Below are 19,666 nucleotides of genomic sequence, written 5' to 3'. Positions count from 1 at the left end.
AACCCTTGTGCAGCCTCGGCTCTGCTACATCAGAGCCGAGGGTGCGCTTGAACCCTTGTGCACACTCTGCTTCATCAAGCTAATAGAGTGCATTGGCCAGCGCTGATTGGCCAGAGTACGGAATTCGGCCAATCAGCGCTGGCCAATGCATCCCTATGGGAAAAAGTTTATCTCACAAAAATCATAATTACACACCCGATAGAGCCCCAAAAAGTTATTTTTAATAACATTCCCCCCTAAATAAAGGTTATCCCTAGCTATTCCTGCCTGTACAGCTATCCCTGTCTCATAGTCACAAAGTTCACATTCTCATATGACCCGGATTTGAAATCCACTATTCGTCTAAAATGGAGGTCACCTGATTTCGGCAGCCAATGACTTTTTCCAATTTTTTTCAATGCCCCCGGTGTCGTAGTTCCTGTCCCACCTCCCCTGCGCTGTTATTGGTGCAAAAAAGGCGCCAGGGAAGGTGAGAGGGGAATCGAATTTTGGCGCACTTTACCACGCGGTGTTCGATTCGATTCGAACATGGCGAACACCCTGATATCCGATCGAACATGTGTTCGATAGAACACTGTTCGCTCATCTCTATTAAAGATGATTATCAATCAATGTAAGTCACTACTATCATCCATACCATGTAATAAACTACCAGGATTTGAGTAAAACATACAGTAAATGTATGAAAACTGAACCTGCTAATTTCAGTGGAATTTAGGGAGCCACCTCATGTACAGTCCTATGAAAAAGTTTGGGCACCCCTATTAATCTTAATCATTTTTAGTTCTAAATATTTTGGTGTTTATAACAGCCATTTCAGTTTGATATATCTAATAACTGATGGACACAGTAATATTTCAGGATTGAAATGAGGTTTATTGTACTAACAGAAAATGTGCAATATGCATTAAACCAAAATTTGACCGGTGCAAAAGTATGGGCACCTCAACAGAAAAGTGACATTAATATTTAGTAGATCCTCCTTTTGCAAAGATAACAGCCTCTAGTCGCTTCCTGTAGCTTTTAATCAGTTCCTGGATCCTGGATAAAGGTATTTTGGACAAACAATTCAAGTTCAGTTAAGTTAGATGGTCGCCGAGCATGGACAGCCCGCTTCAAATCATCCCACAGATGTTCAATGATATTCAGGTCTGGGGACTGGGATGGCCATTCCAGAACATTGTAATTGTTCCTCTGCATGAATGCCTGAGGATTTGGAGCGGTGTTTTGGATCATTGTCTTGCTGAAATATCCATCCCCGGCGTAACTTCAACTTCGTCACTGATTCTTGAACATTATTCTCAAGAATCTGCTGATACTGAGTGGAATCCATGCGACTCTCAACTTTAACAAGATTCCCAATGCCGGCATTGGCCACACAGCCCCAAAGCATGATGGAACCTCCACCAAATTTTACAGTGGGTAGCATGTGTTTTTCTTGGAATGCTGTTTCTTTTTGGACGCCATGCATAACGCCTTTTTTTATAACCAAACAACTCAATTTTTGTTTCCAAAATGAAGCTGCCTTGTCCAAATGTGCTTTTTCATACCTTAGGCAACTCTATTTGTGGCGTACGTGCAGAAACGGCTTCTTTCTCATCACTCTCCCATACAGCTTCTATTTGTGCAAAGTGCGCTGTATAGTTGACCGATGCACAGTGACACCATCTGCAGCAAGATGATGCTGCAGCTCTTTGGAGGTGGTCTGTGGATTGTCCTTGACTGTTCTCACCATTCTTCTTCTCTGCCTTTCTGATATTTTTCTTGGCCTGCCACTTCTGGGCTTAACAAGAACTGTCCCTGTGGTCTTCCATTTCCTTACTATGTTCCTCACAGTGGAAACTGACAGGTTAAATCTCTGAGACAACTTTTTGTATCCTTCCCCTGAACAACTATGTTGAACAATCTTTGTTTTCAGATCATTTGAGAGTTGTTTTGAGTAGCCCATGATGCCACTCTTCAGAGGAGATTCAAATAGGAGATCAACTTGCAATTGGCCACCTTAAATACCTTTTCTTATGATTGGATACATCTGGCTATGAAGTTCAAAGCTCACTGAGGTTACAAAACCAATTTTGTGCTTCAGTAAATCAGTAAAAAGTAGTTAGGGGAATTCAAATCAATAAAATGATAAGGGTGCCCATACTTTTGCACCGGTCAAATTTTGGTTTAATGCATATTGCACATTTTCTGTTAGTACAATAAACCTCATTTCAATCCTGAAATATTACTGTGTCCATCAGTTATTAGATATGTCAAACTGAAATGGCTGTTGCAAACACCAACATATTTAGAACAAAAAATGATTAAGATTAATAGGGGTGCCCAAACTTTTTCATAGGACTGTATATGGCATGGATCAGCAACCTTAGGCCCCCCAGCTGTTGTGAAATTCCCATAAATATATACCTGCTCTGCTATTTTCAGGACTCCTAGAGTAGTGACTGCAGCATGCTGGATGAGACAGTTTCACAACAGCTGGAGTGCCAAAGGTTCTTGGTCCCTGGTGTATGGGATCATTTAAGATTGGGCAGTTAGCTCACTTGTATACCAACGAAAACTGGGATTTCTAAGGAATAGCGGCGTGGAGAAGACATTTAATGGTAGGAGAAGAATAGCCTTTCTTAAGGCTATTCCTACGTGTTAGGGACAAAAACAACATTAAAACGAGTTTTAATGATAGGATCCCTTTAATATATAGTCTATCTTCTTCAGTGTGAGTTGTACCAAACTAATACCCTCTGAAATACAACCAAAACTATAATAAATCATGTCTACCATCTTAAAGGACTGGAGTTAAGTCAGATGTTCTGGAAAGCTCAGGTGCCCATAAGACATGATCAGTATTCAGCTATGCTGATACCAAAAACACTATGGAAGCATGAATCTATATGTGCTTTGCATGTAATGCAGTAGCTAAATATAAATCTGTTGTTTGGTGTGAAGTGGTATAGAAATCTGAGCAGCCTTCTGTTACTAAATATACAGCAATTACAGATGCATTTGCATCATGTATCACATAATAACAGTGTTGCTGGATCAGGAAAATCTGTGTCCTTTTATTATGTTACATCTGTACTCTAGCACATGTGATAGTCTTACACGCAGCATAGCCCAATGAATGTCACTCTGTATTTTATATGATATTCCAACCACCAATACTAGTACTTATGGTAGAAAGAATTAACCAAAAGGCCCCATAGCAAAACTTGGATGACCTTATATAGCGCAGGGATACTGCTCACAGTAACATCACTGTACAGTGATGAGACAAAGCGAAGTCACAGAATAGTATACGCAATCATTTCACAGTACAGGGATAATAAGCAAAGTAATGCCACAGTGCAGGGGTAATAAACACAGTGATGTCACATTATAGGGAAAACAAACAAGGTGATGTCACATTACGGGGATAATGCACACAGTGATGTCACAGAATAGGGATAATAAACAAAGACAGCAGACAGAACAAGGATACCACAATCAGTGATGTCACCGTATAAACAAAATTAAGACAGTGATTGTAAAGTGTAGGGCTAATAAACAACATGATATCATAGCACAGGTATAATGCACACAATAAAGGTCACCAGACACTCTAAGACAACAGAGTAAATGGGAAAAATGTAGAGATGAGCGAACACTAAAATGTTCGAGGTTCGAAATTCGATTCGAACAGCCGCTCAATGTTCGTGTGTTCGAACGGGTTTCGAACCCCATTATAGTCTATGGGGAACAGATACTCGTTAAGGGGGAAACCCAAATCCGTGTCTGGAGGGTCACCAAGTCCACTATGACACCCCAGGAAATGATGCCAACACCTCTGGAATGACACTGGGACAGCAGGGGAAGCATGTCTGGGGGCATCTAACACACCAAAGACCCTCTATTACCCCAACATCACAGCCTAACAACTACACACTTTACACACTCAATACCACCTCTCTGACAGTAGGAAAACACCTTGAAACATGTGTATTTGGCACTTGCAGTGAGGAGAGCTTGTCACCAGCAGTGAATTTGGCCCTTGTAGTAAGTTGAGGTTGGCACCAACATTTGTTTTGAAAATCAGGGTGGATTGAGCCTCTAACCAGCAGAGTTTGGGCAAATTCATGGTGGAGGGAGCCTCTAAACACCCCAGTTTGGGCAAATTCATGGTGGAGGGAGCCTCTAAAAACCCCAGTTTGGACCAATTCATGGTGGAGGGAGCCTCTAACCAGCCCAGTTTGGGCAAATTCATGGTGGAGGGAGCCTCTAAAAAACCCAGTTTGGACCAATTCATGGTGGAGGGAGCCTCTAACCAGCCCAGTTTGGGCAAATTCATGGTGGAGGGAGCCTCTAACCAGCCCAGTTTGGACCAATTAATGGTGGAGGGAGCCTCTAACCAGCCCAGTTTGGACCAATTAATGGTGGAGGGAGCCTCTAACCAGCCCAGTTTGAACCAATTCATGGTGGAGGGAGCCTCTAAACAGCCCAGTTTGGGCAAATTCATGGTGGAGGGAGCCTCTAAAAAACCCAGTTTGGACCAATTCATGGTGGAGGGAGCCTCTAACCAGCCCAGTTTGGACCAATTAATGGTGGAGGGAGCCTCTAACCAGCCCAGTTTGGACCAATTAATGGTGGAGGGAGCCTCTAACCAGCCCAGTTTGGACCAATTAATGGTGGAGGGAGCCTCTAACCACCCCAGTTTGGACCAATTCATGGTGGAGGGAGCCTCTAAACAGCCAAGTTTGGACCAATTCATGGTGGAGGGAGCCTCTAAAAACCCCAGTTTGGACCAATTCATGGTGGAGGGAGCCTCTAACCAGCCCAGTTTGGACCAATTAATGGTGGAGGGAGCCTCTAAACAGCCAAGTTTTGGGAAATTCATGGTGGAGGGAGCCTCTAACCAGCCCAGTTTGGACCAATTCATGGTGGAGGGAGCCTCTAAAAAACCCAGTTTGGACCAATTCATGGTGGAGGGAGCCTCTAACCAGCCCAGTTTGGACCAATTCATGGTGGAGGGAGCCTCTAAACAGCCCAGTTTGGGCAAATTCATGGTGGAGGGAGCCTCTAAAAAACCCAGTTTGGACCAATTCATGGTGGAGGGAGCCTCTAATTAGCCCAGTTTGGACCAATTAATGGTGGAGGGAGCCTCTAACCACCCCAGTTTGGACCAATTCATGGTGGAGGGAGCCTCTAAACAGCCAAGTTTGGACCAATTCATGGTGAAGGGAGCCTCTAAAAACCCGTTTGGACCAATTCATGGTGGAGGGAGCCTCTAACCAGCCCAGTTTGGGCAAATTCATGGTGGAGGGAGCCTCTAAACAGCCCAGTTTGGGCAAATTCATGGTGGAGGGAGCCTCTAACCAGCCCAGTTTGGACCAATTAATGGTGGAGGGAGCCTCTAACCAGCCCAGTTTGGACCAATTAATGGTGGAGGGAGCCTCTAACCACCCCAGTTTGGACCAATTCATGGTGGAGGGAGCCTCTAAACAGCCAAGTTTGGACCAATTCATGGTGGAGGGAGCCTCTAAAAACCCCAGTTTGGACCAATTCATGGTGGAGGGAGCCTCTAACCAGCCCAGTTTGGACCAATTAATGGTGGAGGGAGCCTCTAAACAGCCAAGTTTTGGGAAATTCATGGTGGAGGGAGCCTCTAACCAGCCCAGTTTGGACCAATTCATGGTGGAGGGAGCCTCTAAACAGCCCAGTTTGGGCAAATTCATGGTGGAGGGAGCCTCTAAAAAACCCAGTTTGGACCAATTCATGGTGGAGGGAGCCTCTAATTAGCCCAGTTTGGACCAATTAATTGTGGAGGGAGCCTCTAACCAGCCCAGTTTGGACCAATTAATGGTGGAGGGAGCCTCTAAACAGCCCAGTTTGGGCAAATTCATGGTGGAGGGAGCCTCTAACCAGCCCAGTTTGGACCAATTAATGGTGGAGGGAGCCTCTAACCAGCCCAGTTTGGACCAATTAATGGTGGAGGGAGCCTCTAACCACCCCAGTTTGGACCAATTCATGGTGGAGGGAGCCTCTAACCAGCCCAGTTTGGACCAATTCATGGTGGAGGGAGCCTCTAACCAGCCCAGTTTGGACCAATTAATGGTGGAGGGAGCCTCTAACCACCCCAGTTTGGACCAATTCATGGTGGAGGGAGCCTCTAAAAAACCCAGTTTGGACCAATTCATGGTGGAGGGAGCCTCTAAACAGCCCAGTTTGGGCAAATTCATGGTGGAGGGAGCCTCTAAACAGCCCAGTTTGGGCAAATTCATGGTGGAGGGAGCCTCTAACCAGCCCAGTTTGGACCAATTAATGGTGGAGGGAGCCTCTAACCAGCCCAGTTTGGACCAATTCATGGTGGAGGGAGCCTCTAAACAGCCCAGTTTGGGCAAATTCATGGTGGAAGGAGCCTCTAACCAGCAGAGTTGTGGGAAAGCAGGGTGGAGGGAGCCTCTAACCAGCAGAGTTGGTGGAAATCAGGGTGGAGGGAGCCTCTAACCAGCAGAGTTGGGGGAAATCATGTTGGAGGGAGCCTAGTATTAGCAGAATTGTGCAACGCTTATGGTGGATGAGTATGAGGATGCGGAGGAATTGGAGAGGTTGAGTACAGACATGGAGTTTCATGTTGGGGTGCTTTACACAGGTGGGCACAAAAATGAAGGCTCTATCCAGTGGTGGTTCATTTTTATCAAAGTGAGCCGGTCGGCACTCTCAGCTGACAGACGGGTGCGCTTGTCAGTGATGATGCCACCGGCTGCACTGAACACCCTCTCAGATAGGACGCTGGCGGCAGGACAGGACAGCACCTCCAAGGCATATAGGGCAAGTTCAAGCCACAGGTCCAACTTCGACACCCAATACGTGTAGGGCGCAGAGGGGTCGGAGAGGACAGGGCTGTGGTCGGAAAGGTATTCCCGCAACATGCGCCTATACTTCTCACGCCTGGTGACACTAGGACCCTCCGTGGCGGCACTTTGGCGAGGGGGTGCCATCAAGGTGTCCCAGACCTTAGACAGTGTGCCCCTCGTTTGTGTGGACCGGTGAGAACTTGGTTGCCTACTGGAGGAACTGCCCTCCCTGCCGCCACTGTCACATGCTGGAAACATCTCCATCATATTCTGCACCAATTGCCTGTGGCAAGCATTGATGCGATTGGCCCTCCCCTCTACCGGAATAAAAGACGAGATGTTGTTTTTATACCGGGGGTCAAGGATAGCAAAGATCCAGTACTGGTTGTCCTCCATGATTTTGACAATACGCTTGTCGGTTGTAAAGCACCCCAACATGAACTCAGCCATGTCTGCCACAGTGTTAGTTGGCATGACTCCTCTGGCCCCACCGGAAAGTTCAATCTCCATTTCCTCCTCATCCTCCATGTCTACCCATCCGCGCTGCAACAATGGGACGATTCGAAGTTGCCCGGAAGCCTCCTGTATCACCATCACATCATCGGACAACTCTTCTTCCTCCTCCTCCTCCTCCTCCTCCTCCTCCATTAAACGCAGTGAAGCGGACAGATGTGTGGACCTACTCTCCAGCTGTGACGGATCGGATGCTATCCCTAACTCCTCTGTGTGATCTGAGTTATCCCTGATGTCAATCAGGGATTCTCTCAGAACACACAAGAGCGGGATTGTAAGGCTCACCATCGCATCCTCAGAGCTCACCCTCCTTGTGGACTCCTCAAAGACCCGTAGGATGTCACAAAGGTCTCTCATCCATGGCCACTCATGGATGTGAAACTGAGGCAGCTGACTTTGTGGCACCCTAGGGTTTTGTAGCTGGTATTCCATCAAAGGTCTCTGCTGCTCAACCACTCTATTCAACATCTGAAACGTTGAGTTCCAGCGTGTGGGGACGTCGCACAAAAGCCGGTGTTGTGGCACATGCAGGCGTTGCTGGAGAGATTTTAAGCTAGCAGCGGCTACTGTCGACTTGCGAAAGTGGGCGCACATGCGCCGCACTTTCACCAGTAGCTCTGGAACATTGGGGTAGCTCTTTAGGAAACGTTGCACCACTAGGTTGAAGACGTGGGCCAGGCATGGAACATGTTGGAGTCCGGCAAGCTCCAGAGCTGCTACCAGGTTCCGGCCGTTATCACAAACGACCATGCCTGGGCCCAGGTGCAGCGGCTCAAACCATATTGCCGTCTCATCGAGGAGGGCATCCCTCACCTCGGAGGCAGTGTGCTGTCTGTCCCCCAAGCTGATCAGCTTCAGCACAGCCTGCTGACGTCTACCAACGCCAGTGCTGCAACGTTTCCAACTCGTAGCTGGGGTCAATCTAACAGCGGAGGAGGAGGCGGTGGCGGAGGAGGAGGCGGAGGAGGAGGCGGTAGAGGAGGAGGAGGAGGGGGGTGTTCTTCTCGTGTCCCTGCCAGGAATGTTAGGCGGGGAGACGAGGTACACCGGGCCAGTTTGGGAAGCAGTCCCAGCCTCAACTACATTTACCCAGTGTGCCGTCAGTGAAATGTAGCGTCCCTGTCCGCATGCACTTGTCCACGCGTCGGTGGTCAAGTGGACCTTTGTGCAAAGCGCGGAACTAAGGGCCCGCCTGATGTTGAGTGACACGTGCTGGTGCAAGGCGGGGACGGCACACCGGGAGAAGTAGTGACGGCTAGGGACGGCATAGCGAGGTGCCGCAGTTGCCATCAGGTCCAGGAAGGCGGGAGTTTCAACAAGCCGGAACGCCAACATCTCCTGGGCCAGCAGTTTAGCGATGTTGGCGTTCAAGGCTTGCGCGTGTGGGTGGTTAGCAGTGTATTTCTGCCGCCGCTCCAATGTCTGAGAGATGGTGGGTTGTTGTAAAGAAACGCCTGATGGTGCCTTTGATGGTGCAGGAGAAGGAGATAAGACAGGACCAGGGGAGGATGAGGTAGAAGTCAACAAAGTGGCGGAGGCAGATGAAGTGGTGTCCTGGCTCGTCCTCTGGAGTGCATCGCCAGCACAGTCAGCAGTGGCAGTGGCAGAGGCAGAGGCAGAGGCAGTGGCAGTGGCGTGAACGGCAGGCGGCCTTTGTCCTGCCGTTGCTGCCTGCCACTGATTCCAGTGCTTGGATTCCAAATGACGGCGCATTGAAGTGGTGGACAGGTTGCTCTTCTCAGAGCCCCTAATCAATTTCGAGAGGCAAATTGTGCAGACAACACTATATCTGTCCTCGGCGCATTCCTTGAAAAAACTCCACACCTTCGAGAAACGTGCCCTCGAGGTGGGAGTTTTTCGGGGCTGGGTACGAACTGGAACATCTTGGGAGATTCCGGGTGTGGCCTGGCTTCGCCTAAGCTGCTGACCTCTGCCTCTGCCTCTAGCTACCCTTTTTGGTGCTGCACCTGCCTCAACATCCACACTACTTTCCCCGCTTGACATCCCCCCTGTCCAGGTCGGGTCAGTGTCCTCATCATCCACCACTTCCTCTTCCAACTCCTGTCTCATCTCCTCCTCCCGCACAATGCGCCAGTCAACTGGATGCCCTGACGGCAACTGCGTCACATCATCGTCGATGAGGGTGGGTTGCTGGTCATCCACCACCAAATCGAACGGAGATGGAGGAGACTCTAGTGTTTGAGCATCTGGACACAGATGCTCCTCTGTTAGGTTCGTGGAATCGTGACGTGGAGAGGCAGGTTGAGGGACAATGAAAGGAGCGGAGAACAGCTCTGGGGAGCAGGGACAGTTTGGGTTATTGTTCTGTAAAGCTTCGGAATTTTGGGAGGAAGGAAGACAAGACTGTTGGGTAATAGGAGGAGAGGAGGCAGAGTCTGACTGGCTGCTGGACAATGTGCTGTAAGCGTTCTCTGACAGCCATTGCAAGACCTGTTCCTGGTTCTCGGGCCTACTAAGGTTTGTACCCTGCAGTTTAGTTAATGTGGCAAGCAACCCTGGCACTGTGGAGTGGCGCAATGCTTGCTGCCCCACAGGAGTAGGCACGGGACGCCCTGTGGCTTCACTGCTACCTTGCTCCCCAGAACCATTCCCCCGACCTCGCCCACGGCCTCGTCCACGTCCCTTTCCGGGAGCCTTGCGCATTTTGAATTCCTAGTTAGAAATTGGCACTGTATACCAGTAGTAAAAATTGTGGGTGCACGTAACCCCAATATATTCTTTGAATTCCCAGTCAGACACTGGCACTATATGGCAGTAGCAAGAAATGAGGGTATTTGTATTCCCAATATACTCTTTGAATTCCCAGTCAGACAATGGCACTGTATACCAGTAGTAAAAATTGTGGGTGCACGTAACCCCAATATATTCTTTGAATTCCCAGTCAGACACTGGCACTATATGGCAGTAGCAAGAAATGAGGGTATTTGTATTCCCAATATACTCTTTGAATTCCCAGTCAGACAATGGCACTGTATACCAGTAGTAAAAATTGTGGGTGCACGTAACCCCAATATATTCTTTGAATTACCAGTCAGAAACTGGCACTATATGGCAGTAGCAAGAAATGAGGGTATTTATAACCCCAATATATTCTTTGAATTCCCAGTCAGACAATGGCACTGTATACCAGTAGTAAAAATTGTGGGTGCACGTAACCCCAATATATTCTTTGAATTACCAGTCAGAAACTGGCACTATATGGCAGTAGCAAGAAATGAGGGTATTTGTATTCCCAATATACTCTTTGAATTCCCAGTCAGACAATGGCACTGTATACCAGTAGTAAAAATTGTGGGTGCACGTAACCCCAATATATTCTTTGAATTACCAGTCAGAAACTGGCACTATATGGCAGTAGCAAGAAATGAGGGTATTTATAACCCCAATATATTCTTTGAATTCCCAGTCAGACAATGGCACTGTATACCAGTAGTAAAAATTGTGGGTGCACGTAACCCCAATATATTCTTTGAATTCCCAGTCAGAAACTGGCACTATATGGCAGTAGCAAGAAATGAGGGTATTTGTATTCCCAATATACTCTTTGAATTCCCAGTCAGACAATGGCACTGTATACCAGTAGTAAAAATTGTGGGTGCACGTAACCCCAATATATTCTTTGAATTACCAGTCAGAAACTGGCACTATATGGCAGTAGCAAGAAATGAGGGTATTTATAACCCCAATATATTCTTTGAATTCCCAGTCAGACAATGGCACTGTATACCAGTAGTAAAAATTGTGGGTGCACGTAGCCCCAATATATTCTTTGAATTCCCAGTCAGAAACTGGCACTATATGGCAGTAGCAAGAAATGAGGGTATTTGTATTCCCAATATATTCTTTGAATTCCCAGTCAGACAATGGCACTGTATACCAGTAGTAAAAATTGTGGGTGCACGTAACCCCAATATATTCTTTGAATTACCAGTCAGAAACTGGCACTATATGGCAGTAGCAAGAAATGAGGGTATTTATAACCCCAATATATTCTTTGAATTCCCAGTCAGACAATGGCACTGTATACCAGTAGTAAAAATTGTGGGTGCACGTAACCCCAATATATTCTTTGAATTCCCAGTCAGACACTGGCACTATATGGCAGTAGCAAGAAATGAGGGTATTTGTATTCCCAATATACTCTTTGAATTCCCAGTCAGACAATGGCACTGTATACCAGTAGTAAAAATTGTGGGTGCACGTAACCCCAATATATTCTTTGAATTACCAGTCAGAAACTGGCACTATATGGCAGTAGCAAGAAATGAGGGTATTTATAACCCCAATATATTCTTTGAATTCCCAGTCAGACAATGGCACTGTATACCAGTAGTAAAAATTGTGGGTGCACGTAACCCCAATATATTCTTTGAATTACCAGTCAGAAACTGGCACTATATGGCAGTAGCAAGAAATGAGGGTATTTGTATTCCCAATATACTCTTTGAATTCCCAGTCAGACAATGGCACTGTATACCAGTAGTAAAAATTGTGGGTGCACGTAACCCCAATATATTCTTTGAATTACCAGTCAGAAACTGGCACTATATGGCAGTAGCAAGAAATGAGGGTATTTATAACCCCAATATATTCTTTGAATTCCCAGTCAGACAATGGCACTGTATACCAGTAGTAAAAATTGTGGGTGCACGTAACCCCAATATATTCTTTGAATTCCCAGTCAGACACTGGCACTATATGGCAGTAGCAAGAAATGAGGGTATTTGTATTCCCAATATACTCTTTGAATTCCCAGTCAGACAATGGCACTGTATACCAGTAGTAAAAATTGTGGGTGCACGTAACCCCAATATATTCTTTGAATTACCAGTCAGAAACTGGCACTATATGGCAGTAGCAAGAAATGAGGGTATTTGTATTCCCAATATATTCTTTGAATTCCCAGTCAGACAATGGCACTGTATACCAGTAGTAAAAATTGTGGGTGTATATAGCCCCAATTCTATTGCTAGGGGACTTGCAGGGTATTTCTGGGGTGAAGGTGGGGGGGCACACCGTTGGAACGGGTATCGGGGTATATATCGGGTATACGGGAATACACTGACAGTGTATTCCATTCAGGATCCTGGGAAAGCTGGGTTGCGGCGATTGAGCCCGTCAGTGCCACGTTACACTGACAAGCTTCTCCCTGGAATTTAGCTCTTACAAGAGCTGTTGGTTGTCTTCTCCTTCCTATCCTAGCCTGTCCCTGCCTACCCAGAATCTAAGCCCTAGCTAGCTGGACGGAAACCTCCGTCCTCGGTGAATTGCAAGCTCAGAATGACGCGAAGCTGGGCGGCGCTGTTCTTTTAAATTAGAGGTCACATGTTTTCGGCAGCCAATGGGTTTTGCCTACTTTTTTCAACGTCACCGGTGTCGTAGTTCCTGTCCCACCTACCCTGCGCTGTTATTGGAGCAAAAAAGGCGCCAGGGAAGGTGGGAGGGGAATCGAGTAATGGCGCACTTTACCACGCGGTGTTCGATTCGATTCGAACATGCCGAACAGCCTAATATCCGATCGAACATGAGTTCGATAGAACACTGTTCGCTCATCTCTAGAAAAATGTACAGTAATGTCACACACCAGAAACAATACAGAAAAGAATGCTGCAGAGAATGGGGATAACGCAAATAGAAATGGTGACCATTTGGTTCAACAGGAAAACTTAGACTGGGGCCACGCTCAGTGTTCATTGTCCATGGCCGTCACTAACTGAATGCCTTAGTGGAAATGGATACCTGAATTGCTGATCCCCATAGCCAGTGTCTGCTGCCATGGTATTCCTGTTTCCAGCCCCATACTTGTTCTAATAATTGGGTAACACACCAAGTACACAAGTGACCATTTACTGAATTAGTGCAGGTATAAAGGGAATGATTCACATCTTTAAAGGGGAGTCAGAATTCTTTCAAGGATTTGCAGCTCTGGAACAGTTATGGGAGACAGGACATGCTGCTGTTTTGTGTTTTCTGATAATGAGGATGAAGCATGTACAATATGTAGTATTTACCCTACACACAGTATGTATTGGCTGGGCAGACCTGGAAGGTTTTCATTCCCATAGTTTTTCTAGAATCAAAGCTGCATTAACTAAAGTCATTTAACTTAACTATCCCCTGTCATTTCCAGTTAGACCCAAGCATTAAAGGGCTGAATAGCCCTCTGTATTGTAATGGGTTCACTTCAACAATATCATCCCCATATTCTGAGCAGCGGCTGTAGAATGAGTTGCCTGATCTTTTTCAATAAATAACTAGATATAGCCTAGCCCATTCAGTCTTGAAGGGCTCTCTGCAACAGTGCTCTGATCTTGCAATTACTATCCAGCATAGAACATGTCATTCTTGTGCAATAATTTCATTTCTTCACATGCAATATCTTCCCAGCTGTATGCTTACGCACTACATATGCAAATATGGGCATAGTGATTTTGCTTTTAATATGCATGGGTCTCCACAAACACTGTATGATATTTTACTTTAATGTTGTTTATCATATTTCTTTTAGAAAATGGCTGAAACTTGTTTTTTTTCATTATTGCCTTATTACCTGTTAAAGAATGGTCTGCGTGGGTGAGTTCTTTTTCATTATTTCAGCTGCTGCATATAATGATTTAACCCTTTGGCAGCTGAAAGTACCATCATTTCCATATATACCAATGTATCGCCATTCCCTTGGGCTTCAATAGAGTTTAATGAACTGTGATTGATATTTGAAGGAGCTAGAAGACAACTGAAGGACTGCTGTGAGGTTTGAACCAGCTGTTACTAGGCACATGATGGGATACTGATTAGAACAGAACTGTGCAAAGCTTGATTTTGCCTCCAATTTTATAACATGTCTCTCGGAAGAAAACTGCAGGGCACCTACCAATCATTGCCAAGTATAGCTAGCCAATTACCAGCAAAACCTTAATCCAGTCACATCTGAAGGTGAATGAGTGAAGTGGTGGGTGCAGGAGGCTCATAATGTATGCCCTGTGTGTCTGAACATAAAACAACCAATTTCTGAACCAACTGAAAGACAAGATTTGCTATGAAAAAAACCCAAAACATCTAAGGAAATCCCTGACAGCTTCTTTGGCTCAGTTTCTGAAAACGCCACAAGAAAGTAGAGGACACACAGACTTGCATACCACAAAGTGAGATATTTCTATCAATAGGATTTGTACTACATCTACGCGTTTCTCACCATAGGCATCAGTCCTGTCTTGTTTATTCACGTATTGTTTATACATTATAGCACCTCCAATATCGACCGCTCAACTACGTGAACAACTCAGCTATGTGTACGGTCACTATGGTTGCTCCTTCTTGGATTGTACTAGTTAATGCAGAGCATTGACCAGCAAGGGGCCACAATTTATTAAGAATTCTGGATCATTCACTTACTTGTTCTTTTCTCGGGTTCTTTTTTGATCAAATTACCCACCAGGTCCTGTCTGCCTAAGATTAGTGTTAAAATGAACTTCCATCTGTTGCTCAACAGCAAATCATGGAAACTCTGCGTGGCATTGATAGAGTCAGCTTGACACAGAAAGTCCATAGGAAGCAACACAGTACAACACAGACAGAATAGGTTTGTCTCGCTGCCCTTTTTGTATTGGCAAAATTTAAATGGGCCAGATGCCTCCAGCAACATGTGGTCCCAAAAATCTGGCACAACCATTTCTGGATATCCTGTTGATCATATGTCTGATTTTAACAGCAACAACTTATAATATCAAGGAAAATTTGACTCTTAAGAATATATCAATGTTTATAAAGTTCTCTGATTTTCTGCCACTTGTCTATGGTACTGCGCTCATTCTAGGCACAACCCAGCCAATTTTCAGGCTTAAAAGCTTTAAAAACTCATTTCTATCTTTGAATATTTCCTGTGAAGTGATCTCATAAAGATCCAGCCTGGCTTATGACATTCTTTAAAAAAAAAAATTACATGCCATTGAAAGGGCAGGCAACTATTTTATCTTTTATGACCTGCACTGTGCTTCTAATACATAATGAACACTTGAAGAAGACAGGCAACAATGCAGTAACCCTTAGTTGCCCAATGTCCAATATAAGCAGTGGCAAAGTAGAGAGGGTTAATAACCAAAATATTATTGGGTATCACATGCAATGTAAGTGAGATAGGTTACATTTTTATAACATGGTGAGATCATCTGCGGTTTTTAGGACTTAGTTGAACACTTAGTCACATTATGCCCAAAATACCCAAAGCTGTCTGGGCATGTTGCATCTTGTAGAGTCGCTTGCTGCTTGTGTCTGGTCTAGAGAATTCAGGGACATAGGTCCCTTAGGTGATAAAAGATTAATGAACACCAGGACTCCGAATATGTCCATAGCCTGAGTGACATTTGTTGTGACCTACATTACACGGTTCTGGCCAAACTACATGGAGGAATAATCAATTACAGCTCAGGGCAGCCTTACTACAAGGGTACTAATCTTTAACCTGTACCCATGAGGATGGCAACACATGCTGAATTTATTCATTATATTTCACTATGATGACAAAAAGCATCACTGTTAGAAGTATAAAGCCACATGCATTGTACAGGAATTTAGCCCCATGTGCATACAAGCAGGGCTGTAATTGATAGCATACTGTCCAGAGGTAAAGCTACATACAGAACTATACAAGTGTGTTGCACATTTTACTTAGAATCATATAGTTTTAGCATGTTCTGTAGTAGTACGGGTCTTTTGAAAGAGTTTGCAGGATATAAGAATTGGCTATTAAGCCTTATAATTTACATACTGACGGTGAATGTATTTTTTGGTCCAAACAGCTCCCTAGCTAGAGGCCTGAGGGCAGCAGCCCAATTTAGGGAGCGATCCCATGTCTGACCTTTATATGTGTCAAGTTTTGTCAATGAAATTGTCTCTGTGGTGTGCTGAAGATGAATTGCTGGGTAATAACTCAGGGCATCTTGATGTTAATGATAAGTAGGCGGTGCAGGAAGGTATCTTAAATTCAAAGTGCCCTCTACTTATCTTACAAGGAGTAGCTTCTGAGCAGTGCAATTCTCCTCTATTCCAAATGCCTAGGCTGGGAGATTAACCCTTTGCCATACATGTAGATCCACAATGACTGCACAGTTACATCATCCTCCTCACTAAACCACTTAATGTAATCAGCGAGAGGTGTAGGAATAGTGAATTACCTGGACAATAAGCAGAGGTAGTGCCGGAATCTATGTTTGGTCTTCACATGGTTAAAATGGTAACTTTCTCTAACACAATACTGACCATCTAGAGTTAACCCTTTTTTTCTGTAGCGGAGCACAATCTGAACCATATTGTTCCTGTAAACGCATGCATGAGAACTACAACTGCTCATATGCATCCTAACTCACATTATTTCTGTGTTATGGATGCATTCATATGCAAGAAATAGATCATGTAGACAGATAGATATTGTCTCAGTTTAGCTTGTTCCAGCAGATGCTTAGATGACTTTAACCCCTTGTCCCCAGCTTCCTATCTTGCATCTACCCAATGCAGAATGATCTCTGCATGACCAGAAGGCAGCAGTTACAGAGCATGGAAGGAGATTTGCTCTTTTTTTTCACTGGGAGACTGATAGGGTTACAAACTTGCTTTTGTCCCCCTATTCATTTGAACTGCCTTTATAGAAAGGAAAAGAATAATCCCAGGTTCCAGCAAGCATAAGGTTAAATATGACAAAGTGTCAGCATATACTTCATATGCAACAGTATCCTCTACTCACACCCCAATCCTTCCTCATATTCCAGCTAGCCCATCCACCCAGTGACATTAGAAAGCAGATTCCAGTTGGTCACTTACAACTCCTCGGTTTATATCCTCAGCTGTAGGGGTCGGTGCTGCCATAGATTCCCTCAAAGCAATCAAAAGAGCGATCAGAAACATCTCCCGAGGCCAAGAACACTCTCTGGAGGCAATCCACCACATCCCTTGTCTTCCTCCTCAGCCCTGAGTGAGTGAAGGAGACATTCATATGTGCACCCTCTTCACATCTCCACTGCACCATCAGCAGCTCACATCCACATGCCAGGCTGCTGCATGGCTATCATGCCTTAACATATCCATGGTCGCCTCTGGCCACATCCAGGGAAGTTTGCAAGATTCAGCACAACAGGTCAAAGTGGCAGATTCAGCACCTGGGACAGCTCCAAAGACTTGCAGCTAAGAATGGGGTGAAGGATAGGCAGGGGGCAGCCTGGTGTCAAGGAGAGCCTGACTTCTCAAAGGACTGGTTGGGTCAGGTGAATGTCCTCAGCAATGGACACATCAGCATCCAAACCTCCTCTTGTCAGCTCTGGAGCTCAGAGAGAATCTGTGCTGCCACAGTGCAGAGTTGGAGATGGTGAAGGAGGAGTTGTGTGTGGGAAGGGAAGCTCAGCAACCTATAAGTGCAGCTGGGAGAGGCTTAGAGAAAGGGAGGGGGTCCTAATTAATATTTTGTGTGGATCCAAAGCAAGCAAGGAGCTGATCTGCTGCTACCATCTAAGTCAACCATAGAGGGCAGAGTTGAGCCCTGCAGGAGAATTTCCTTCTTAAAAACAAACCTGAGGTAAGATCCCCGGGCATTGCTTGAGAGATGTTTTACCGATCTGTATAGTAAGTTAACATCAACAAGCAGCAGTGCTTCTGCCGTATGTGTCCAGCATCTCTAGAGTTAAAACCTAGCATGAAAACTTTGTACTAAAGCAGATTTTATAGTTTCTGCAATTTGTTGCCCTATGATTTTACATAGCTGGAAGTAGCTTGTAAAGGAATTATTTCTGATAACTTCTTGCAGAGCTGAGGGGGATTTCACAATCTTTGTGCTTGTCTTGCAGAACACATTAGCTGAATAGCAGATGCCAGAAATGCACAGTATACCACTATCATCTGCCTATTAAAGGGTCTCTTCAGGTGCGAGGTGTGTGCATCACCAGCAGCATATTAAGGAGAACATAAGCACTAGTCTATACCCTGGTTAAAGATTTTTGTTGGCTTCTTTGTACACATCTATCTGATCTTTAGTCCGAATAAAGAAAGGTGGATGTTTTTCTCAAGTACAGTGGCTGTAGTAGTAAAATTTTGGTTTGAGTCATATAGATGTAGTTTAACTTGATCTTCCATGGCAACTGGCTGCAGTGTGATATCTTATCACAGAAGATAATAAAAGACATTGACAGAGTTGAGTTGACACTTTGTGCTGCAGTGTTGATAATGCGTTAACTGTCAAGTTGAACTCTACTATATCTGTACACCCAGCCAGTCATAAAGGTCTTTGGCTGATAGATGGAGTTTCACTAAACTCTAGGCACGGCCACTACAAAGTGTTCTCTGGCACCTAGATATTAGTAAAACATCCTATTGAATGAAAACAAACATTATAGCACAGTACATCACAATATAGAATGGTAACAAGTAGAAAAAGAATAGAAAATAGTGTAACATTGGAAAATCAACACAAATGTAGTCAGTGCTGTGCGGTGACACTCTGATCAAATGGAGCATCACTGGTCGGCCATAGATTGGGTGTATCACTCACATGTGGGCAGAATATTAATAAAGACTGGGGGGTGGTCCCAAAATAAGAATCTCCACTGATGCCCAGCCGAGCAAAGAAGTAAGTATACACTGTTTGTTATTTTAACTCTTGACAGTTAAAAAATATGAACACCCCCTTAAATTCTGTCGGTTGGTAGGTGGGATATGCAAATTAAACAGCACCTGGGATTGTAGGTATAGTTTTATTACTGCACTTTTGATTCAAGTAGTAAGAATATGACAGAATGAGGGACATACCTGGTAGCCTGTGTGACTTGTGCAGGTCGGTTGTGGAGGAGAGATATATCTCTCCCAGATCCCTCTCCTATGTGAAGTATCAGACACAGGCCTTCCTGGCAATGAATGAATGAATGAATGAATTCAGAGAGGGCGGGTATTACAGGGAGATTAAGAGGGCAGTTATATCTTTCTGCCTGGGGACGCAGAAAGCCAGTCTGTGTGAACGACACCTGAGAAATGTTAATATGCAGGCTTGGACTGGAAATGTAGTGGGCTACTCCACTTATTATGGGGTTGCTCTCCTGCCTCTTGCACAGCTATATGCTGGAGACCCTATGGTTCCATCTAGAATAGAGTAATTTAAATCAGGTGTGTCGTAGATCCAGTAGGTGGCGCTGCCTCAGCTTCAGGAATGTTAGCTGTGTGGTGTGGTGTGGTAGATTCCACCCGCCTGTCACAGATAACACATAGGAAACCTCTGCATTTTTGGGTGTTGCATTGTTAAAGTATAGGCAAACTATGCCTCTCCTATA

The 19,666-nt window shown here is 45.1% G+C and overlaps 1 protein-coding gene across 1 annotated transcript in view; it reads right to left on the bottom strand.

Annotated features, from left to right (window-relative positions):
- Positions 1-17,791, bottom strand: part of MMP17 (matrix metallopeptidase 17) — a 152,107-nt gene extending 134,316 nt beyond the window's left edge. The window contains exon 1 of the mRNA XM_075274977.1: positions 17,178-17,791. Coding sequence (XP_075131078.1) covers positions 17,178-17,303 — 126 coding nt within the window. The 5' untranslated portion in view covers positions 17,304-17,791. The remainder of the gene's footprint in view (positions 1-17,177) is intronic.
- Positions 17,792-19,666: the final 1,875 nt, after the last annotated feature.

The sequence above is a fragment of the Leptodactylus fuscus genome, chromosome 1, assembly GCF_031893055.1.
Source record: "Leptodactylus fuscus isolate aLepFus1 chromosome 1, aLepFus1.hap2, whole genome shotgun sequence".
Classification (NCBI taxonomy): Eukaryota; Metazoa; Chordata; class Amphibia; order Anura; family Leptodactylidae; genus Leptodactylus; species Leptodactylus fuscus.
The sequence above is the reverse complement of the archived record's forward strand: the minus strand, read 5'-3'. Positions and strand labels throughout refer to the sequence as shown.